General features: G+C 39.7%; 1 protein-coding gene across 1 annotated transcript; it reads left to right on the plus strand.

Annotated features, from left to right (window-relative positions):
* Positions 1 to 744: 744 nt before the first annotated feature.
* LOC132975448 (carbohydrate sulfotransferase 15-like) lies at positions 745 to 20796 on the plus strand. Its single transcript, XM_061039989.1, has 8 exons — positions 745 to 1003; positions 13081 to 13708; positions 15364 to 15703; positions 16447 to 16590; positions 18347 to 18503; positions 18598 to 18754; positions 20100 to 20247; positions 20363 to 20796. Exons 2-8 carry the CDS (start codon positions 13151 to 13153, stop codon positions 20551 to 20553), a joined length of 1695 nt encoding a protein of 564 aa, XP_060895972.1. The 5' UTR covers positions 745 to 1003; positions 13081 to 13150; the 3' UTR covers positions 20554 to 20796.
* Positions 20797 to 22345: the final 1549 nt, after the last annotated feature.

A 22345-nucleotide genomic window follows, 5' to 3' on the forward strand; every position in this document is an offset into this window, starting at 1 on the left:
GTAATAAACGTGACACTAGAAAGTCACTACAGTTAGCCTGTTGTCCCAAACATTCATCAATAGGCGAGCCTACTTGAAAGAGTTCAACCAACTAATCAAGCTGCACGAGTTAAACTTCTGGATTATTACCGTTACGTCACTGGAACGTCATTACGTGGATATAAAACATGATCATATAATTAGTTATTTTAATTAAAATCAGGCCCAATCGAAAACAATGTATTGAGCTAATGTCCTTTAACAATAAATCAGTGCGTGAAATAATAGCTTAGTTAATACGGCTCATTTTACAGATGAGTGTGTAAGCCTGTTCTCTGATAAGAATAACTTTTAATAAGGTAACAGGTGAACTCTTTTCCCCTCGGCGCATCAACAATCGGGTACATTTGCAGGAGAAACTTACTGTGATCTGCTTTTTAAATTGTAATTCATTCATCACAATGTAATGTAAAAGTTAATCGATGAAAGAAATTGCAGATTGAAAATATAGATTTGATTGGTTCTGCTGCTGCTTCCTGCGCGCAGTTCCCCTCCTCTCCTCTTCACTCCCTCCTCTCCCTCGTCTCCCCTCCCCTCCTCTCCTCTTCACTCCCTCCTCTCCCTCCCCTCCCCTCCCATCCCCTCCGTCCTCTCCCCTCCCCTCCCCTCCTCTCCTCTCTTCTCTTCTCCTCTCCTCTCCCCTCCCCTCCCCTCCCCTCCCCTCTCCTCTCCCTCCTCTTCACTCCCTCCCCTCCTCTCCTCTCCCTCCTCTTCACTCGCTGTTGCGCGCGGGGGAGCTCAGTCAGATGGAGACTCCGGAAAGTCGCTCATTTCCTCGACAAAACCCAGCCGGTGTCTGTCAACATGAGCACGAGAGATGCTGAGGATACACACGCACTTATTTCACCAAAAGACCCCCACAGACACCTGTCAACTCGTTCGATTCATCAGCTTGATTGGTGGTCGTCATGGCTCGTGAGCGGCTTCACGAGAGGCGCGTGGATTAAAACGACTCAACTCCAGTGTGAGTATATTGGATGATCAGATTCTGATTTAGGAAAGGGGAAGGGCAAAATAGAGATTTTTCTTCATTTAAAATAGGCCCATGTTTACTTCAATCTCCTGATACTACAAATGTTGCAAAAGTTCCCCTCAGCATGACCTATCAATGTTAAAGGAAACGTTTTGGTTATTTTAGAGCCGAGTAGCTCACAGTACTATAGATGTGTCTTTAAATGGACGGAAGTAACATTAGTAGGAGACGAAATGTATCTTAAATATGGGGCTGGGAAATAAAAGCTACTTTAAAACAAAAAAATATCCCAAAATGAACTTAAATTAAAAAAAAGTCCCCCACAGGCTTTGTTAAACTTCAAACTATTATCCTCCTGGTTCTATTTTCTCCTTTGCTGAACAGCTGCAGAACATCTCAGTGTCATGTCACTGGGGGGTTATAGACTGGTCCTTTTTTTTTTTTTGAGTCTGAACCACAGACAGAAAAGCGTTATGAGGCAAAGATAAACTGCAGTAAAACATTTGTACACATGCTCCCCACGATGTTCACTTGCCTTGTAATTATTTGTCTGTGTTTACTGTAACATAACAAACTGGAGCGTTCTGCCTGCATCAAGTTGTTTGTCAGTTTTCTCCTGATTAATTCCTTTCATCATGCTTCAATGGTTTCTCTCACGCATCATGACAAACAAACTATGACATGACTCAAGTTCATTATTGTCTTTGATTATAGTGCTAGGTGGTGATGTGTTGGAAAGATTTTTTTCTGACATGAGTAAAGAATGCAGCCCCCCCCCGCAAAAAATAAAAAATAAAATAAAAAAACTTTTGGCAAGTAGTATACTCCACTCAATGCAGCATTATAACATAAAATACAATCATAGACTGTAAATAATAATGGAAGAAGCCTGAGATGCGTCAACCATCTGTTACTGCAGGGGTCTATGGAGTCCCATCGATGGCGGTCTCCATGCAGGAAATGTTTGCGGATTTTAAGCCCTCTTCAAAATCGGGTCAGCTACGCATCTTATTCTGAATAACGCTTATGCTTCATAAAATCAAAACAGATGTTATCAAAAAATTCACCCTCGTACAGTGTGTGCCGATCGAGACATGAGCTAATCAGACCTGTTTCGTTTTTTAAAAAAACATTTATTTAACCTTTATTTAACCAGGAAAAAGTCTCATTGAGATTAAAAATCTCTTTTACAAGAGCGTCCTGGCCAAGACAGGCAGCAGCACAATTACAGGGTTTCAGACATAAAGACACTTAACAACAATGAACATAAATACAGGAATCACAAAAAGAACCATTCATCAGAATCTGTCATAAGTCATCAGCAACAAAGCGATCAAAAAGGGCAATACGAGTTAGCTAAAACATCTACAGTCAGATATTTCTGCCTCCAGATCATTAAGACGACCTTTAAAAACATTCAAGGAAACCAGCTCCCGAAAATTTTCAAACCAGGCTGTAACCTACACTTGTTCATCTCTACTTCATGACTTCCGTTGCTCAGGCTTTTGCACTTCCGCACCGGCTTCATTTTCAACACCGGAGGTTGCCGCTTAAATACGATACATAAAATGTTAGCCTAACATTATACAACATTGAAAGTATTAGCTGTATTTTGTGAAATTTTGCGTTAGCTAGAAATTTATTAGCAATGTTTCCCACGAATGCATTTTAAGTTTTTTTTTTTTTTTAAATTAAAAGTACGAAAATTATTCGATTTTAAAAACAAAAGACAACAGTTTTAGCTTTTAAAATGGGGTTACTTTGACACTCTTTATCAGACACATGAAGTCATTAGATGCTGCTAGCCGAGTGGCCACAAGCTGGTTTGTAGATTGCCACATTGTTTTTAGACTATTATTCCTTCAATATACTGGGCCAGGCAAAACAAAATTGATAGCAATTCCATCATTTAAACAGAGTAAGTTTGACAAAGCTGTTAAAAAGTAATATAGTCCTACATTTAAAAAAGGTATTTAGGCTATCACGTGGTATTATAGGGATATAGGCTATAATCAACTCTATAAGTATCAGATTTGGCAGCAGGCTAGAAAAATATCTCTATTAAAATGAAATGTAAAATATATAAACTACTTCCAGCTGCTTGACATTTTCTCCATTCTGGTGTATTGAAAGGGCTGCTGCTCTGCTCAGAGTGCAGAGCGGAGGTCCTGACAGGTAGGCAGATGACCTTTGGACAAACCCGCCTCAGTGGACAGAGCAGTTCTAAATCACTGCAGTTGTATTTTGTTGTTAATTAGGCTGAAGAAGTGGGAGTTGAGTGTGACCGAAGGAGGATAAAGTTGGTTGAAGCACCTCTTCACGCCCCATAATTCTGCACACACTCAAACTAAACCTCACTGGTTGCTGCTCCCAGCCCTGCTGTCTGTCAGGTCAACTGCACAGGAAGGTTTTAGGTTGCCCCCCCGAGTTTGTGGAACAAATGTGTGTAGCCTCCAAGATGTCAGAGCCATGTCTCTTTTGGCAAGGACTAACGTTGAACGTCTTAGGTAATGCTACAAGTATGAGAGGGGAGAGGGAGAGAGTTGCACTGTATCAGATTGTTTAGACTGGACTCTGGGGGTCCAACACAAATGGAAGAAAACGATTCTGTAACAGATCACATTAGGAATGTGGGAGGATTGCATGATCCTTAAGTGCTCTGGCAACAGCTCCCACTTTCTATTTCAGGCGCTGGTAGTTTTAAGCTCGAGATGACAACAATTCTCAGTAATGCACGATTGGTTTTGTATTATATCAAACATGAATTCAGTTGGAGGAGAAAGGATGAGTCAATGTAGTCAAACTCTGATCTGCATCTGTCACTCCCTTGTTTTTCTGCTTGAGCTGTCCTGCTGCTGAGTAATTTTCAAGATAAATGACGTTATTCACTGGAACTTTTCTTCTTTTGTTTCTCTTTCCTTTCCGATAAAGTGTTGTTTCAACATCCCCTTTTCACAGTTGTGCCAGAAAGCTTTCTCTTTGACGATAAAGATTTTGATTGAATTTACATTCACACAGCAACAGAAACTTTCTTTCAGCATGAAATAATGAATAAATGGATCCATTCCGATGTCCATGGTCATATTGTACATCAGGCACGGTTCACTGCTTTAATTGGGAGGGCATTAAATAGTGTTGACTGGTCACTTCCTGGCAGACTTCAAGACTCCTTACTGGTTCTTTTCTTCAAGCTATAACATGCACTGTTTTATGTTCAATGTCAAAATCTAAGGCCATACAATATAAAAATACATAAACCCATAATGTATTTAATTTTAAACCCACCAACCGCCTTCCATCTTCAAATAGCTAAAATCAACAGTAAAAGTTCATGAAATGCAACAGACCAGAAATGGCTTTATTAAGCTGCTTACATGCTGTAGCCCTGAATCAGATCCAGCCTTGGTCACCAGCCAAGACAAATATTTTCCCTGAATGAATAAAGCATTATAATCTGGGCAGTACTCAAAGTGAAAGGTATAGAAGTAATTAGTGATTATTAAGTTAATGAATATGTACATGCAAAATCAAGAAGAGTTTCATAAGTTGGATCTGGAATGATTTATTTCACAGGTGCAAGTCTAGTTTCACCACTCCCAACCTTTGAAATGCACATTGAAAGTGTGAGAAGCTTTGGGCTCGCAAGAGCTATAATGAGCACGATCAAGCTGCTACATGTCGTGTGGCAATGTTTTGTATGTGCAAATAGGATTTACTATACTGGGTAGTCGCACACAAAATCAAAAGCTGCGGCAGTTGAACAGTACTGACAGGATCTGTCTTAAAGCGTTTTCCATCAGTGTAATTGGCAGCCCAAAGCACTCCTGGTTCCAATAAAAGAAGATACAAGTGTCAGGTAGGAGTTATTGTTTAGTATTTTGGACTTGGTTTCTTGTTGTATTGGAACAAATCTGTTATCTTTTATTTTCTTTGGCAGATACATCTCAGCCCCTCTTACAGTCAGACTCAGTTCAATATGACCTGATCAGGCCAAGTACAACTTTAAATCTCATTTGGGAAAGTCTACTAAAAATTGACAGAGGGACGTCATGTTGGAATATTGAGTAACAACCAAGATTATTGCAGAAGTTGAATCTTCTGTTTCAGCTATTGCATCAGTATAAAATAAAGTCATTGGTAGTTTAACTTGCCAACAAAGGTTAAGTGTTTGCTTCTGAATATCTGCTATGGGTCATGGCATGTTATATGGAACCAGAAATATATGTATTGTATGTTAGTAGGCCTACTGCTACACTACATTACAAAACTCCAGAGTTTTTCATCGTTAAAGACATTCATTTGATCACAATCTTGGATGGAGATTGTTTTATTGCCAAGCACAACCCATCTGTCTAAAAAAAGACTATTCATCAGAAAGTTGGAAGGGATTCCTTATTTTATCACAATTAGTTCCAAGTCTTGAATACCGATACACGTCAATTATTCCAAAGTGGGATTAATATGTGTACGTACAGTGAAGTGACTCAGCTCAGATCTTTGATGTGCAAACTCTGTGAGTTAAAAACATAGACTGTATAAAGAATGGACAGCATAACAGCAGGGCAGAAGTGAAGCCAAAAAACATTGGAGCACCACCTGCTGTCTGGCTGCAGTATAGGTCATAAACCCCACCTTGTCCATGTCAACACATTTGACGTGTATTTTAAAATTAAAACACATGTCCAATAATTTTTTCTTTGACATGGTGTCATAATAGTTCTTAACATGCTAATAAATGTCCAAGTTTTCACTTGTCTGAGAAGTTTAGTTTGAATGAGTTATTTGATGTGAAAAACAGTGGCTGTAATGACATGACTTACAACTCTGTTGCCAAACGCCAATCCTGCAGCGTTCTCTACCAAATTAGCGGAGAAAAGAAAGAATGAGAGGAAATGTAATCCCACAACCCAAGAGTCATTGAACTTTCTATAGCCATGAGTGTGTGCTTCAAACAGACACAAGAAAATGTTCTGCTGTTAGCGTGTGCTGATCTCAGGGATCTTTGCCGTCACTTCCTCCCCTGCGAGATCCTTTCTGTGCATGTCTTATCTCAAAAGACATCTCCAGCGCATTGTGTCAGTAACCATCGCGCGGGTGGGTATTTTGGCTTCAATTATGTACAAAAGAAGGAGATGGAGACAAGTTGTCCATATTTATATACAGGTTATAGTTTTATACAGGTTACAGGTTACATTTTTTGCCTGGGCACATTCATTGAAATGGATGGTTATGTCAAGTTCTCTTAATATTGCTATGTCAGATGTCCTGTTCAAGTATACATTACAGCATTTTGGGTTCAATCCCAACCAAATAGAGAAATGCTTTAAGTGAGATTACAAAAGCGTTGTTCAATGGTCAGAAAATCTGTTTCTTGACCTGTCCACTTTCAAGGACTCCTGATCCAATCAATCGTTCTAATTAAGCACACAGGAAAAAACAGTGGGCGTAGCTCTGAAAATAAGTCCCAAATCTCACAATAAATAACCTTCCAAGTGACAAAGGCTGCACTGCCCATCTACGTATAGGTTGACCTTAGATCTACCTTTTGTCTTTGGGTCTCCCCACTCCTTCCTCAAAACTCAATAAACAGTAGGACAGATGTTTCAGGTGTTCTCTGCTTATTAACGTCACATTGGTTTGAATGTGCTGCTTAAGAAAACAGCCTGCTGCTTTTAGAAAAAAAAACATATGCATGCTAATATATACACTTGCATGCATGGGCAAACACTTAGTTTAGCTGAGGACCACATCTGCACTCCAGATGTCAAGGTGGACTGTGGTGAACTGGCTGATCAAGTCAGACACTGTTAAACAAGAGGTTTAACATTTGACGTGCTTTTCTTCAGGCGCTTGCTTTGTTTAGACTGTACTATTTCTTCAGCAGCCTGCTTGTTTAACAGATTAAGGATTCAGATTCCTGTGAAGGCAAACATCGTTCTTCAGTGACAGCAAATCAGCCAGTTCATCTCTTCTCTTAGCGGAAAGTGAAAAGAAAAGGGAAGACTAATTCATGATTAAGAGAGCGATGAAGTCCCCTTCCTGAGACATTTGTGCACTCTGGGAGCTGTTGGATTTCCTGCCAGGGTTTTATCTGACTGTGAAAATAGCCAGGGGAAAAAAAAATATATATCTCTTAGTTTCTCCTAGTAGGGCGTATTTGTCGTTTTCTGTCCTTCAAATTGCTCCGACTTCTGATTTCTTTTTCATTTAGGTAGAGAAAGTGTCATTATTTCTTCAGTTTGGTATCTCATCTGTCTTTGCTTGACTCTCCCATCAACAGGGAGGCTTTCCTATTTCCTTTTGTGGTGTTGGTTTGTTTTGTGCCTCCCATTTCTCAGCACTGGGATTAAGCCAAGTCCCAGTCACAAAGTGCTCTGTACAAGGTCAGGATGTGTTTACACAGTACTAAACATGAAGACATGATTAAAAATGTTACAGGAGAGGCAAGAACATGTGTGTGTACCAAGTACTGGTTCTTAGAACTGAACTGACTAATTTCAAGGTGATCTTAGCTATTTCATGCTAATATTTTATAATTTTGGCACTGAACAGAGCTGTGCATACAACATGTATTATTCCCTTTCTGGAAGAGCTTTGCAGGGAGGCAGATGTTCATTCGCTGTTTAGTTGATATCCTCGCACACGAGGCACAGATTTGGTTGAGGCTGATTGGCATCATTATCTCACAAATAAGTAGTGAGGGAAAAAATAGAGGGTGTTAGACAGGAAGATGGTGTGTAAGGATCAAGTCTTTAAAACCCTAAAAGGAATGTCAGTGAACGAATCAAGGAGATGAATACATGCTAATTTGAACACTGAAATGCAATCAAGTTTTAATATATTCTCACCATGTCTTTTGTCTGAATCAGGTAGGACTGGAAGGTTAAGCACACGGGCCAATAGTTTGATTGTTGTGATTATATGTATTGATATTATTGTGTGGGTCCTTGGGAGGGGGGGGGCTCAGCCTTTCTTAGATACAAGTTGGGAAGGCATTACTGGAAGGTGATCTGCGAAATATATGTGTGTGTTTGAGATGTAAGTCAAATTTACCTGGATTACAAGACATCAGCCTCCTCCTCTTCCTCATTCAGTAGCTTAACACCTTTGACAGCAAACACATCATTCCCGAATCAAAAGACAAGTAGAATATTACATCTTACCATTCAATGACAGTATTTTTTTAGATAACGTTACTCCCTGACTGCTAGACTCTGGCAGGGTTGTAGGCTGCATTTGTTGCTGGAGATGATACTGATCGCCTTTTTAGAAAGCTGGAATAAAGTTTGAAGTCATTATGCTGCTTGATACAACTGTGCAGAGTATGTACAGTAACGTTAGTTTCAACACATGAGAAACTTTGCATACGCGCTGCTCAGATAATTAGCAGCCGGAGCTATCGCAACCTGAACCCGGGACAATATGCTGTCTATATTATCATGCTACGGGCTAAACTTCTGCAGAAATGCGCTGACTTGGCTTTCAACCACCCGCTAATGTGTCGACAACTTTTCTCGCCGTGCATCAGTCGAAGTCTGACATATAAGGTTAGCATGCGTCGCTAACTCATCATCAGGGGACAGTAACGTTATTCTGACATTCTGGTCGTTATATGATATAGACTGAATGGGTTTGTGTTGAAGCAACTGATAACTATGATGCAAAGAAATAAGACACAACTTTTATAATTAATGACCATAGTACTCACCAGTTCAACAGCAGCAGTGCCAGCTCGGTATCGGACTTACAGCCCACCGTTCCCCGAAGCTCTCTCCAACGTGTAAAAGCCTCTTCAATATTTACTGTAGTCCGGTCTCTTGTTCGGTCACTCTGTCTTTACAGTACAGAGAGGGGCTTACTCCTAATATTTAAAGTCTCGGCTAACTCCGAGGACTTGTAAACTAGTTCTGTAAAGCAGTACGTACCTCTCGTGAGATGAGCGCGAGCCTCGGTCAGAAAGTTACATCGTGGAGTATTGAGGCAGCGAGCCGCTGTGCGGACGTCGGAGAGACATCATTATTCCTGTTGAACGTGATTACGCTGTTAGACGGACTTACAAGCAAATATTTTAAGGTTGAAAAGTTACATATTGTTGCTTTGAGATAATGAAAGTCCCTCGAGAATCTATTTTTAACACTTTCATATATACAGAGTCCCTAACGCAATGAATAGTGGTTGATCAAAGTGATTTCCACACACATACATTCACATACATTTACATTTATACTGTAAAATATCGTGACAACTATTGGTTGACTTGAGGAGAAACATCATCGTCTCTTCAACTGCCTTGTCTTTCACTTAGTGCCTTCATCAGGTGCCGGAACTGCAAAACTTATGACGTTCTCATAGTTGTTGTATTTTTTTGTTCTTATCACTGATTTTTGAAAAGTATTTTACTCCCTGAAGAGTATAACGTTTCGATAACATCTTACTTAAACTTGTATTTTATCCATTTATCTGGAGCTCAGAGGTTTAGTCTGTAGAGGTGTCCAGAGAGACTGGGTTTGATGTTCAGTTGGAGTTCTTTGGTTAAAAGAAAATCAGGGCTCGACAGTTTATGTAAACAAAAGCAGATTGGGATGAAATAGCATATTAGTTGTTGTTTTTTAGAGAGTTGAGACGTTAGTTTAAAATAATTGCAGCTCGCTTGCATTCTTGACCCGATAGTTGGTTTTAACCAAATGGTTTTACTCACACAGCCTGGTTCGATTCACCACATCTCATGGTAGGCTGCAAATTATTTCAAGTTGATATTTTGACCTTGCAGATGAGGAAAGAGGAATACTCTGTTGAAAATCCCGTGAGAGCATAGCTATGCTCTCTGAATTCCATGGCTGTCTGCCATTTAATTTCTACATTTCTCTACAAATAGGGAATCTTGGCCTGATCATGGCACACTAATGCAAAGGTCAGGGGCTTAGCAAAGAGATCAGAACTTATTCTCTGGAGACCAATTCATCTAAAATCCAGCTTGCAGATATCGATCTGTGTTGACGGACTGAACAACTGTCTCAACAACATCAGCATCATTACACCCCACTATCAGCTGGATCTCATGTTACTGCAGAAAAGAAAAACAAATGTGCGTGCATATGAGGATAACTTTGTGGGGTTTAAGACTTGTTGGTTGCACTGATGGTATTACCAGTCTGTCAGTGGGTCCAAACTGAAGTATCACAACAGCTGTATTATGAATGGCAAATATTATTTTTATGATCTTTTGTATAAATATTAATAACACCACAATCCCCTGACCTTTACTCTCTAGATCCCTAAAAGAATGAACATTTTGGTATCTGGGTTAAGCGTCTCAATTAGGGCTGGGACTCGTGGGCTGTCCCACGATACCATATGATTACTGTCTCCTGAACAGCTGCACAGATAATCATATGCAGAACCTGTAATATATCAGATATATGTTGCTTGTATTTACTGTACTGTGTAAGCTCTCTTGGGTGAAAATGACGTCAGAATGCAATCTTAAGTCTACCCGATTTTAAATACACAGATTCATGGTGTAAACAACCCTGCACTATTTGGGCTTTCATAACAGATCAGACTTGACATTTGTGCTCTTTTCACAACAAAAGCATCTGATGTTAAGATTGATTCTGCCTTTTCTTTTGAGTCAGCAGGATTTCGATGATGTGTTTTCACCTCAGTCGAACCCACCTGCTGTTTGCTTTCTGCCACGGATCGATTTTTACACCGAAGGGGTCTAAAGGCTGTCTCTCCTGCTCTTCCTCACGCTGCTGTTGCTCATCTTTGCTGCTTTACCTCTCCACTCTGTACTTTACCCTTGACTCTCTCACTGTCCTCTTTGTACTCTGTCACATTCTGGATCTCTTTTCTGCCACATTTTGAATTTTGCACGAACCACACATGAATCTTTAAAGGGGAGAAAAAAATGGCAAGTTACAGAGATCAGAGGGGATAGCAATTACAGAGATTTGTCGAAATATAGATATGCAGAGGCATGAATAAAATAAGACTGGATAACAGTAGGGTTCATTGATATGCTTTTTCCAAAACAGAGCTTGAAAGGGATTCAAAGATTCACATCATTAAAAGGGTTATAAACACAGACGTTTAAGACATTTAGAGGTGAGGCGAGGAGAAGGATTTCTTGCAGAAGCAGGAAAAACAAATCCCTTTAACCCAAACTTCTATCAACTTCAACTTCTGTGGATGGATTTCATTTAACAATATGCATCATTAGCATTTAAAAAACAAAGTATGTATACTGATATTTACTATATGAGGCCAGTAACTCCTCTAAAAGGAGACAGTGTCAATAAATGCAATCTTTATACGTTTGTTTGAGTGTTTTTTTCTTGGACTTGCTGAGGCCAGCCTGATACATTCAGCAAGTCCATACTGATGAAAACTTTGTTTGAATAACCCAAAATGTACACACCTGTTACAACATTACTGCAGAGATTAGGTGTAGTCTACAAACGAAACAACAGATGCGTGAAGCGTGAGGGAAAATAACACACAAGCGCTCTTCACTTACAAGAGATGGGATTAAAGCACAGTAACTAAAACTGAAGCAGCAGAATCTCAGATATCTCAGACTGGAAGTCCTTTGTGTAGAGCTTAAAAGAAACCTTCCAACATTTCCCATAATTCAACTATAGTGGAGTCTTTTTTTTTATTTGACACCTTATCGAAGGAACATGTGTTTCAAACTCTGTGTAAACGCTCGATTTTTGGTAAAATGTTTTAATTTTTGAAGCCAGGTTCAATCCTTATAATAACAAAACTTGATGTATAAAATCTCTGCAGGGCCCCTTTAATCTGACTGGACAACATTTCATTGTTTTCTTCTTGTGCTCTATTGCACACATTTAATTACTCTTCTTGTACTTTAAAAAAAGAGACAGTTAGGTACCATAATAAATTTGAGTTTGGGCCACGCTATCCAAGAGATGCTCTCCATCAACTCATCCAGTATTCTTAAAAAAACCTCTCTAGTTCACAGCATTGTCCAATAAAATAAGAATGTGCTCTCAGTTAAAGCTGCAGTAGGATAGGTTTGTCTTTGAGTTATGATGGCATCCTGCCAATTACTTCTGTGGGTGGCTGCATGGTTTTTGAAATCTGTTTTTTTTATGTCTTTTGAAGAATTTGTTTATTTTTTTTCATGGAACAAAATCAAGTAATGCAGCCTAACATATCTGAGCTTAAGAGGAATTAATTGATATCATATTCTGTAAATTGCACCTCTAAAGATTTAAGTGGGCGCATGTGGAGACACATCTTGTTTTGTGCTTGTTCTCTAACAGGCCCCTGTTGTGCATTAAACGCTGTAAAATAAGAGAGTGCTTCATGTAGTTCCCTAAAAGACTGGTGCAGGATTTCATTTCCTGCTCCAGTGGGACTTTAAATCAAACACTCTGCAACAAACGGTAAGAAATACACTACTGGCTGAGGAAGTGTCAGAGTGTTTATAGAACATTTCACAGTTACAAAGCTGGAAATTCTGATCACTGGACCTGAAATAATAATGACTTCTATTATACATGTGGCGGAGAAAGAAAACAAAATGCGTGCTCTCGCCACACTGAGTGTCCACCTGTATCAATACCTAACTTGGTTCTCTCAGTGAAAACTTGAACTTGAAAATACTATTTCCAGGTTAACAAAACAGAGCTCTCAGCGGACTTTTCTCAAACGGGGGTTAATGGTGTGTTTTTGGTTTTGAATTACAGAGTAACTATTATTCTGACCTTGAGAGTCTCTTGGGGGAGCTTGTCTTTGCGTGTGCTTTAAGGCCCTCATCATAAAGTAAGGATCTCCACCGAGCAGGCCACACACACTCTGCAGCTGACCTCAGACATTTTAGAGGTGAAATGTGCTATTAAGGGTTGTAGAGTTAAAATTCATGTAGTGAAGCCCCAGATGGGGAATAAAGCTTCCTAAAAGACCCTGGTATTAAAAGTGTTCTCAGCACCTCTCTTGGAATCATGGGGCTGAAATACTTCAAAGAGGCGAGAAAAACTTCTTTTTTTGGTGACAAGAAAAACATGTAACGTGTTTTAACAACTGTTTCTCATTCACAGGAGGCCCTGCTGAAGACAAGGCAACCACCTGAAGACAAATGATGACTTGCAGTTTGAAAAACTATGATGGATGGACACATCAGGACACACACACTCCTATGGGTGCTGCTTTGAAAGAAAAATAGTTTCCTGCGTCCTTTTTCTACATGCCTCCAGTATGTCACTATCAGACTACAAATATAGGAACATCACACAAACGGACTATAATTACATTCACACCTTGCTCATCGGTGAGAACTATGGGAAAAGACCTGTCAGAACTTTTTTTGACTTTCGGCACACTAACCCGCCTGAAAATCTGGATACAAAGTGGTCTCCTCTGGTGTTGCTGACTAACCTGCGGAGCATCTCAAAAGTCAAAGTGGTGAGCTTCCTGATGGGCCTGACGCTGATGTTCCTCATCATGGCTTCCTACACCCTGACATGGGACAAGAAAGGACTTCTGTTGACCCCCTCACCCGATCAGATGAGACCTGTGTTTGTTCCGACATGCACGGCAGTCGCTGACGTTTCCTCTGAAAAGACCTCAAAGGACATAAAACTGCTGGTGAAGAGCATCCGCTCCAAACTGGAATACACACCCAGGAAGGTGCCGGATGAAAAGGATGTCATTGAAAGAGACTCCCATGTAAGTCTTTGAAAAAAACAAAGACAGTCTGACTCGTTTTTTATGTACATCAATAGACCAGCAAAGATATAGGTTGTTGCTGTTACACTTTCAGGCTGCAATAATGCAATGTTTTGACCCAGCAATAAGAAAAACAGAGTTGCAAATGACCACTATGGTTCCTATATATTTTTTTTATGACAAAAGGGCTTTGTAGAAGCTGACAAACAACAAACACATTACTGGCATAGCTACCGTAAATGCCTGTTCACTGGAGCTCATAATAACTGGTGTTTGTATAGAGGCAGACAGAGGTGATGATTCAACACCATGTTAATAAGGCTGTTCAGTTAATAGCAGGTTACATGTCTTGCTAAATGTTGTTAAGGCCCTACTGACTGCTCTTACAATTTGATAATGTACTAAATATTCTTGTGGTTGGTGTTTGTTGTCATCTTTACCTTACCCAATGTCATTTTGAAGAGTTACACACCCGATGGTTCTGACAGTTTTACTTTAAATCCTATAATTACAGAAGCAGCATCATGAGCTCAGTAAGGTGAATATCCATTAGTGGTGTGTGTTAAAAATATGAATGGTAAAAAGGATGCATTTGTATTGAACATTTGGACAGATGTAGTCTTCAAAACCATTCAAAGAGCTGTACACTACATGTCACACTCACGCTTATCTGGATTTACAAATTCTGAGAAAAGGAAGTCTTGGTAGGAAGTCATTTATCTAACTGTTCGATACTACGGAAGCCCTAAGAAGTTTGCCGTGGGTCCCAGAGGTCAAACTGTTGTCAGACTTTAGGTGATGGGTTCCAGAAAGCATTCAGCCTTTCACACATTCCTACACTGCTGCACCAAAGACATTATCAGCTGGCCGATTAATCAGTCAGGCTCCAGCAAAAAAAAATAAGGGTCATATTTCAGTTAAAATTCATGCAGATGCATACACAGAAGCTACACCACCAATCTCTTCTAATAGATAACCATTTCTTTCTCTGAGCTGCAGACATGCAGGTTGTTAAGCAACATCATTCCACTGACAAATTGTATGTGGGGATGTATTAGTTGCTAAGCTAAAAAATAATGTCATGTGCCCCAGCATAGATGTTTTAATACTTTTCATGTTGGGGCACCGGGTCAGTAGCTTAACTGTGCGCGCCCCCCATGTACAGAGGCTCAAGTCCTCAAGGGCGGGCATCCCGGGTTCGAATCTCACCTGTATCTCCTGTCCAGCACGTATTCCCCACTCTCTCTTTCTCCCCTGTTTCTGACTCAATCCACTGTCCTATCTCTAAAATAAAAGGCATAAGAAGCCCCAAAAATAGATCTTGAGATCATTTTTATGGCATTAGAATTTGCGACCATCTAGTATGTATCATGTAAATAACATAAATTCAAGGTCAAAGTTGCAGCTGTTCTCTGTGAAAGTAGAACCTTGCATATTCTTTCACTCTATTTCCAGCTCCAGATGCTGTATGTTCACAGTGCACATTGCAGAAGGACTTCCGCTGTACTCACATCACAAACTAACAAAAAAAAAGATAATTTGTCATTGTCATCACAACGTTCCAGAGGCCTGTGCTGCCCTATATAGCTTTTTCTGTCATTCTGTCCCCCCTCTATATTGCTTCATGTTGTCTGTGTTCTTTTTTTTTGTTGCAGCTGTTCTCTGTGATTCCTCGCCATTTCCTTCCCAACATGAAAAGCCCTTGCTGGTACGAGGAGTTTTCGGGTGAACTCAGCTCTGATCCATACAGGAGGAACCTCTTCACCCTGCGCTCAAAGAGCTTCAAAACCATCTGCGACCACCTGGGGACAAACTTTCAACAGCACTTACACCGCAGAGACGGCAAAATGTTTCGTCTACGTTGCCTGCCGTTCTTCTACATCATCGGCCAACCAAAGTGCGGAACGACCGACTTGTTCCACAGGCTGCTGCTGCATCCAGAGGTCAAGTTCAACACCATGAAGGAGCCTCACTGGTGGACCAGGAAACGCTTTGGTGAGTCACCAGGAGTTGGATGGTGTTTCTAAACGTTTGTAATGGTTGAGGAAAAAGTCTGGGGAAACTTGATGATTGACAGATATAAATGAGTTTCTCAATCCAAAGAAAATGAACAGGTGGCTGAACATACTCTGATATTGAAAAGAGCCCCTTCTATTTATTTATTAACTAATTACTCAAACAAAGGAAAACTAATCTCAGCATCTCTGTTTCTCATCATTTTTTTAAGTTTTACTTCAAGCTAAAACAATCCTGGACAATTTAATTGAAAGAATTCAAGTGTCTGTTAACAGGGATCTTTAGGGTTTTGGGGATGTGAAATCTCCAGACAGTGAAAAGTCTTATATTGATATGTCCATATTTCATTTGTCTCTGGGTCAGTTTTTTCCCCTGCTAGACTTCTCTTTCAATTTTTAGCACATTTTATGGGAATGTCCAAATCTGGAGACAAACTACAGCAGTACATGATAATCAAATGCTTTATTAATTCTCATCCTCTTGCAGGAAGTGCTTTAATCAACAGCACCAGTAGTTGTTGTCCAAAAAGAAAAATGATGTATTGTGCTATCTTGTACCATGTGTTTGTTGTCCGCATGTTTGCCTGCAAAAGACTGCAATATTTTTTTTGTGTAACAGCTCATCCAGATTCATGCTTAGAAACCCAACAAATGACTTTAATGGTGCAGAAGTCGATAGAAGAGTTAATAATGAGTTGTCTTTGGGTGTTCCTCCGGGTGCAGGTTATATACGTTTCAAAGATGGCTTCCAGGAAAATTTTCCTGTGGAAGATTACCTGGATCTGTTTGACTTGGCAGCCCACAAACTCCAAGAAGTAATCAGTGGAAATTCATCTGGAGACCACCGAGCACTCCAGCTCATAACAGGTGAGCACATGTGAAAGTGTTTGTGTGATGTGGCTGCGTAAAGGATTTGGTATTGTTAGCGTCCATTGTGCGTCACGTGGAAGAATCTCTCTTCCTTTTGCTTTTATGCGTAGTGTTTTGTGAGGTTCCTGTGAACAGCTGGACAATGGAATCCTGACTATGATTCAAAATCCAGCTCTCTTTTATCCTTTATTGTTATGCTGTTAGTCAAGTGGCTCTGACCTCAGGACAACTACAGCGGCATTTAAAAGTAAACAAGGAACCTCAAATGCCTCTGTTTGCCATCACATCTGACTTTTCTTGTTCTGTGTGTGTATCTCTGAGGTTAAAAACAAAGTTGACCGAAACCTTGCCGCCCTATGAAAGCAAATCATCCTGCAATAAATGATGAATTAAAGAAACATTTGTGTATGAATCTTATGTATTAAAAGTATCCTGGTCTTGTAAGTTAGCTTTAATGTCTGGACAGGACGATGAAGCTTACTTTGCTGCTTTTATGGAGACAAAAGTAACCTCACGTATTTGAATTTTGCATGGTCACCAATAAAATGTAAAAGTTCATTTTCTAATCAAAATATTTTGCAGCTGTGCAGGCAAACAATTTCCGGAGAGGCATTATGTATAAAGTTCATAAAGGTGTTCGTATTGTGGCTAATTTTTCCTAACTTTCTGCACGACTCCCTCCATTAAAGTAGTCACCCATGGTGGCTGGAATGCAACCATCTTGTATTGAATCAGAGTAAAACAGTTTCAATGTGTTTCTCCATTAGGAAAAAGTGCTCCCCTGGAAGTTTTAACGTTAAGATACAGAATAGAGAAATAGAGGAAGTTAGTGAGTTTAAGTTCTTAGGAATCATTTTAGATCCACAACTCAAGTTTGATAAACAGGTAAATAAAATCACAAAAACAATCAAGAACAACCTGAACTGCTTTAAATTAATAAGACACTACATACCAACTCAAGCAGCACAGGTGTTCATGCATTCAATGATTTTCTCTCATTTCTCATACTGTATGACAGTTTGGTCACAAGCTTCACCCTCTACAATCAGAAACCTCTCATCACTATACAACCAGGCCCTGAAAATAATGGACAAAAAACCTGTCCGGTGGCATCACTGTCACATACTGAAAAAACACAATCTACTCAGTTTTGAGAGCTTCATGCACTTATGTTTCCTCAAACTTGTTTTTAAATGTATCAACAATCTGGCCCCTGAACCTCTCTCCAGATATGTTCGAAAACAGGACGGAAACAGGGTAACGAGAAGCACTGTGAATGGAGACTGTGGCGTACAACATCGTAGATCTACGTTTGGTCAATCAGCCTTCTCCATCAAAGGCTGTAAACTCTGAAACACATTACCACCTGAAATAAAATTAATGTCGGACTTAAAATCTTTTACAAAACAGGTGAAATGCTCAAAGCAAGCCAGAGCTGTACCCACTTTTAATTAATATCTTCAAACTTCATTTTAAACTGGTTTATAACATTTGTATTGTTGTACATGTATTTTAATGTATCCTCATATCGTGTTATGGGGTTTTATGTAACTGAATGTTGTACATTTTAATCTGTTTGTTTACACAAAGGCCCAACTGGGGACACGAGTTGGAAATTAGCAATAGCTATATACTCTTTATGCAGCACATCAGTTTCATGCTTTGTATTGAAATTATGTTAAATTGCATTGTCCCTATTAAATAAATAAATTCAAATTCAATGGTGTCGCTGTGATTGTGAATGTCTTGACAGGTGAAGCCAGTGCATCGACCATGTGGGACAACCAAGCGTGGAGCTATCTTGACGGAGAGAAGGAGGTGGCAGAGCCTCCGTTCTTGGTCCAGGATTTCATCCACACAGTTCAGCCTGGTGCCAAAATCATCATCATGCTGAGAGATCCAGTAGAGAGGTACGGTAGTAAATTAAATCATGGATTGACTTGATATAACATCCAGCAACATACCTTGTAATAGTTCCAACTGACTGTTTCTGTCTCTTCCCAGGCTCTATTCTGACTACCTGTACTTTAAAATGGCCAACAAATCAGCAGAAGACTTCCATCAGAAGGTCATCGACTCTGTTCACTTATTTCAGTCCTGTCTGTCTGAGGGGACGCTTCGGTCCTGCGTCTACAACACCAGCCTGTCCAACGCAATGCCGGTAGGCTGACATGGTCGTCTTACATTTGAAGGATTATTAGTTCAAATGAGTAAATGTAACAACAGATATCTAATTTCTTCTTTTAGAACTTCCTCCTACCTTTGAAGGGGTTGTCAAAGCAATAACACATAGGAGGTGGCAGTGCTGTTGTATTCACTGTTGTACTTTAATATGAGCACGGCTTTGATTCGGTCTTAGAGTGCTGAATATAATCACAGCTGTGCTGATATTCAGTACAACAGCAAAACCTCAAGTGTCAAAAGTAATGAGCAACTGGAACAGGAACAGGTCTTTTTACCTGCTCTTTTGTAATGTTAAAAGACAAAGAGAAAGGTCTTTTACCTGCTTTTTGTAAAGTGTCTCGAGATAACACTTGTTATGAGTTGACGCTATACAAATAAAAATGGATTGATTGATTGATTGATTGAACACAACCCATCTTAATCTCATCAAATAACAGATGTGATGTGTGATTATAGATGTGATGAAGGTTTTCACTTTGAAGTCTGTTGAAGTTTGAGGAGCTTGTGAGCACAGGTTCAATAGATTAGTGTTAACTGGTGGTGTTAGACATTGCTGCCCCCCTGAGGACATAACATGCCAGTGCATCAGGATTAAAACTGATAATTATTTCACCATTAAGGAAACGGCAATTGAAACACTTTGCTCATGATGGATTCAAACACAAACGTCCCCAAATGGCTATAGAATCACGGTTACATAACTTTTTCTTCACACAAATGTTTCTTGTTGTTTTGTCTTAACTTATGATTTACGTTATTGAAAAAAAAACACCCAGTATGGCTGACAGTTGTCCCCAGCAAACATCACTACCACTCTTTATTTCTTCGATCTATTTACCATTGTTGTATCTTCTCTTTGTATGTTCATCGTTTTGTTCTCATGTAAAGTGTACAGGGTTCCCTTGAAAGGCGCCATATAAATCTAAGCAATTATTCTATTAATTTTATTAGTTATGTTTTTTTTTAACACTTTAGACCGTGCACTTGCTTAAACAAACAAGCACAACTTTTTTTGTGAGCTTCTATAAATATTTGTTTTGGGCTTCCCACACCTCTGCCAGTACACTGAAGGAGAGCACACACATGTTTTTTTTTAGCATCTCTTATACCTCAACATTAGAGTGTTGACTGCAAATGAACTCAAGTATCACCCTGGGCAACAATGTGGGTCAGCAGGATTTGCATTTACAGACAATTATTGTGCAATACCTTCCTTTCTTTTGGTTAATATGTTTGTGAGGCCATTATTATCCTTTTAAAAAATATATTCACTCACTCACTATCAGGACGTCTTGTGCGTGTTTAATTATTTTTCCACACAGGTAAGGCTAAACTTGGGGATGTACATCATCTTCTTACTGGACTGGCTGACAGTTTTCCAAAGGGAGCAGATTCTTGTTCTCCGACTTGAGGACTACGCAGCTAACCTGAAAGTGACAATAAAGCAAGTCTTTGATTTTCTCAGTTTAGGTACGTATCTAAAAACGCTATTGATATCTGTTTGGCTGTGTCTTTGTGTGGTTATTTCTTTCTTCGGCCTTCACGTCAGTATTAAAGGTAAAATCAACCCCTCCCCCTCCTGCAGGTCCTCTGTCGGAGCAGCTGGAGGCAGCACTGACCAAACGGGCCATGTCTAACACCCGGCGGGCGGCCGACAGAAACCTGGGCCCGATGCGTCCAGCAACCAGAGACCTCCTCAGGGAATTTCACCAGCCTTTAAACCAGAAACTGGCCAGTGTGCTGGACAACAAGGCCTTTCTCTGGAGCAGCTCCTGATGGGACATGAGCATGGACACAATGTGGATGAACAACCAGAGCAGGAAGCTAAAGCAGGAATGCCTACTGATATCATTCATTTACAGTGGGAGAACTTATTTCCAGATGTATATAAACTGTGGCATTATATGAAGCTCTGAGGACATTTTTGGGTTCGACTGTGATATTTATTTGCTTTTACAGTGATGTGGAAGAATGATCAAGTTGAGATGATATTAAAATATACTGAGTTTATGTTTCTGATGCTTCTCCAGTGTTCTAAAGTGATTCCTGTGCTGCTGTATTATGGACCACACAACTTCAGAACTACATTTCTTCATACATTTTCATTTGCTTCATGTCTCACACGGCTGGCTTGAATTTCTTGTGGTAGTAATACAATATGAACTTGGTTTGTAAGCACAAACATCCCATTTGTACAGTAAAATATTTCATATATATTTATGCCAATTTTTGAGTTATGAAAATCTTACTTTGTCCACAAAAGTGGCAGTAGCTGGGAATTGGAGAGTCTCTGGTTTAAGTCCGGTTGCGGACCAAAATATGGAAGTTGGCCTGGTAGCTGGAGAGATGCCAGGGCACTCCCTCGGTACTGTCGAGGTGCCCTTGAGCAAGGCACTGAACCCCCAACAGCTCTGGTGCGCTCCCTGTGAAGCAGCCCCGTTCTGAAATCTCTCAACATGTCCACAGGTCCCGTTTGTGCATGTGTGTATTTCGGGCCTGTGAGAAGCATGTCTCTCAATAACCAGAATAGTGTAAACCAGAATATCCCTCAGGGATTAAAACATTATGTAAAATTAAATTAAAATCAAAATGTTTGCAGGAAAAGTAAAACACCTCAAAATAAAAGCAATCCAAATTATTGTTAGTTAAAAAAAGTTCTGCGTCAAAGGTTCTAAATGATCCCAGTAATGTCATGCACAGTTAGAAGGTTAAGGGGCCACAGTTACACGTAGATTTAAAGTATAGCCATGCTTTTAGTGAAAAGAGTAAATATTTACTAATAGCTTCAACTGATTCTGGAAATATAAAGAATACAAAGTTCATGATTTTGCTTTGCCGTGGAATCAAGATGACAAAATAGTTAAAGATACATGAGTGGAAACTGTAGAAGAAACTGGATGATCAGGAGATGAATACAAAATAAATAAAACTAAGACATAAAAGAGGATTTTGTAAAAGTCTCAGGAGTTTGAGTGACGCCATGCTCATGTGGAGAGTAAACCACAAGAGGGCACCAGAACCCATCCTAACTAACTCAGCATCTAACCACCCACTCCAGCTGCTGTTTCTGTGATAAATTAACATTAATATTAAAGGGATACAGTGCGGTCACAGATAGATTAGATAGATTAGCATTGTATTTTAAAGCATCCTGTACTGAATCATATGGCTGTGATTAAAGGCTGATTGGGACACATACTGTCTTTAAAATTCTCAATCATTGCAAAAATAAAACTTAGAATGCATTTATGGTTCAACATAACAAGAACTGTAAAACCAAACCCTAATGGTGACATCATAACTCTAAAAGGTTACAATCAGACCAGATGATGAAATCCCTGCTGACCTGTCTCTAACCCCCACAATCACATTCCTCTCAGTGATCGAGATATGTTTCTCTAATCAGTCGCAAGTATTAACATGGAAAATAACACAAATATAAATTACAAACTAACCTCTGAGTAATCAGCGCTCCCTTCATATCTTTGAATAAAATGATGTCTACTGTCTACATTTTCAATTCACCAAACTGAGAAATTAAAAATCCTTCTGGATGAGGTTGAACAGT

Source organism: Labrus mixtus, chromosome 6 (assembly GCF_963584025.1).
Source record: "Labrus mixtus chromosome 6, fLabMix1.1, whole genome shotgun sequence".
Classification (NCBI taxonomy): Eukaryota; Metazoa; Chordata; class Actinopteri; order Labriformes; family Labridae; genus Labrus; species Labrus mixtus.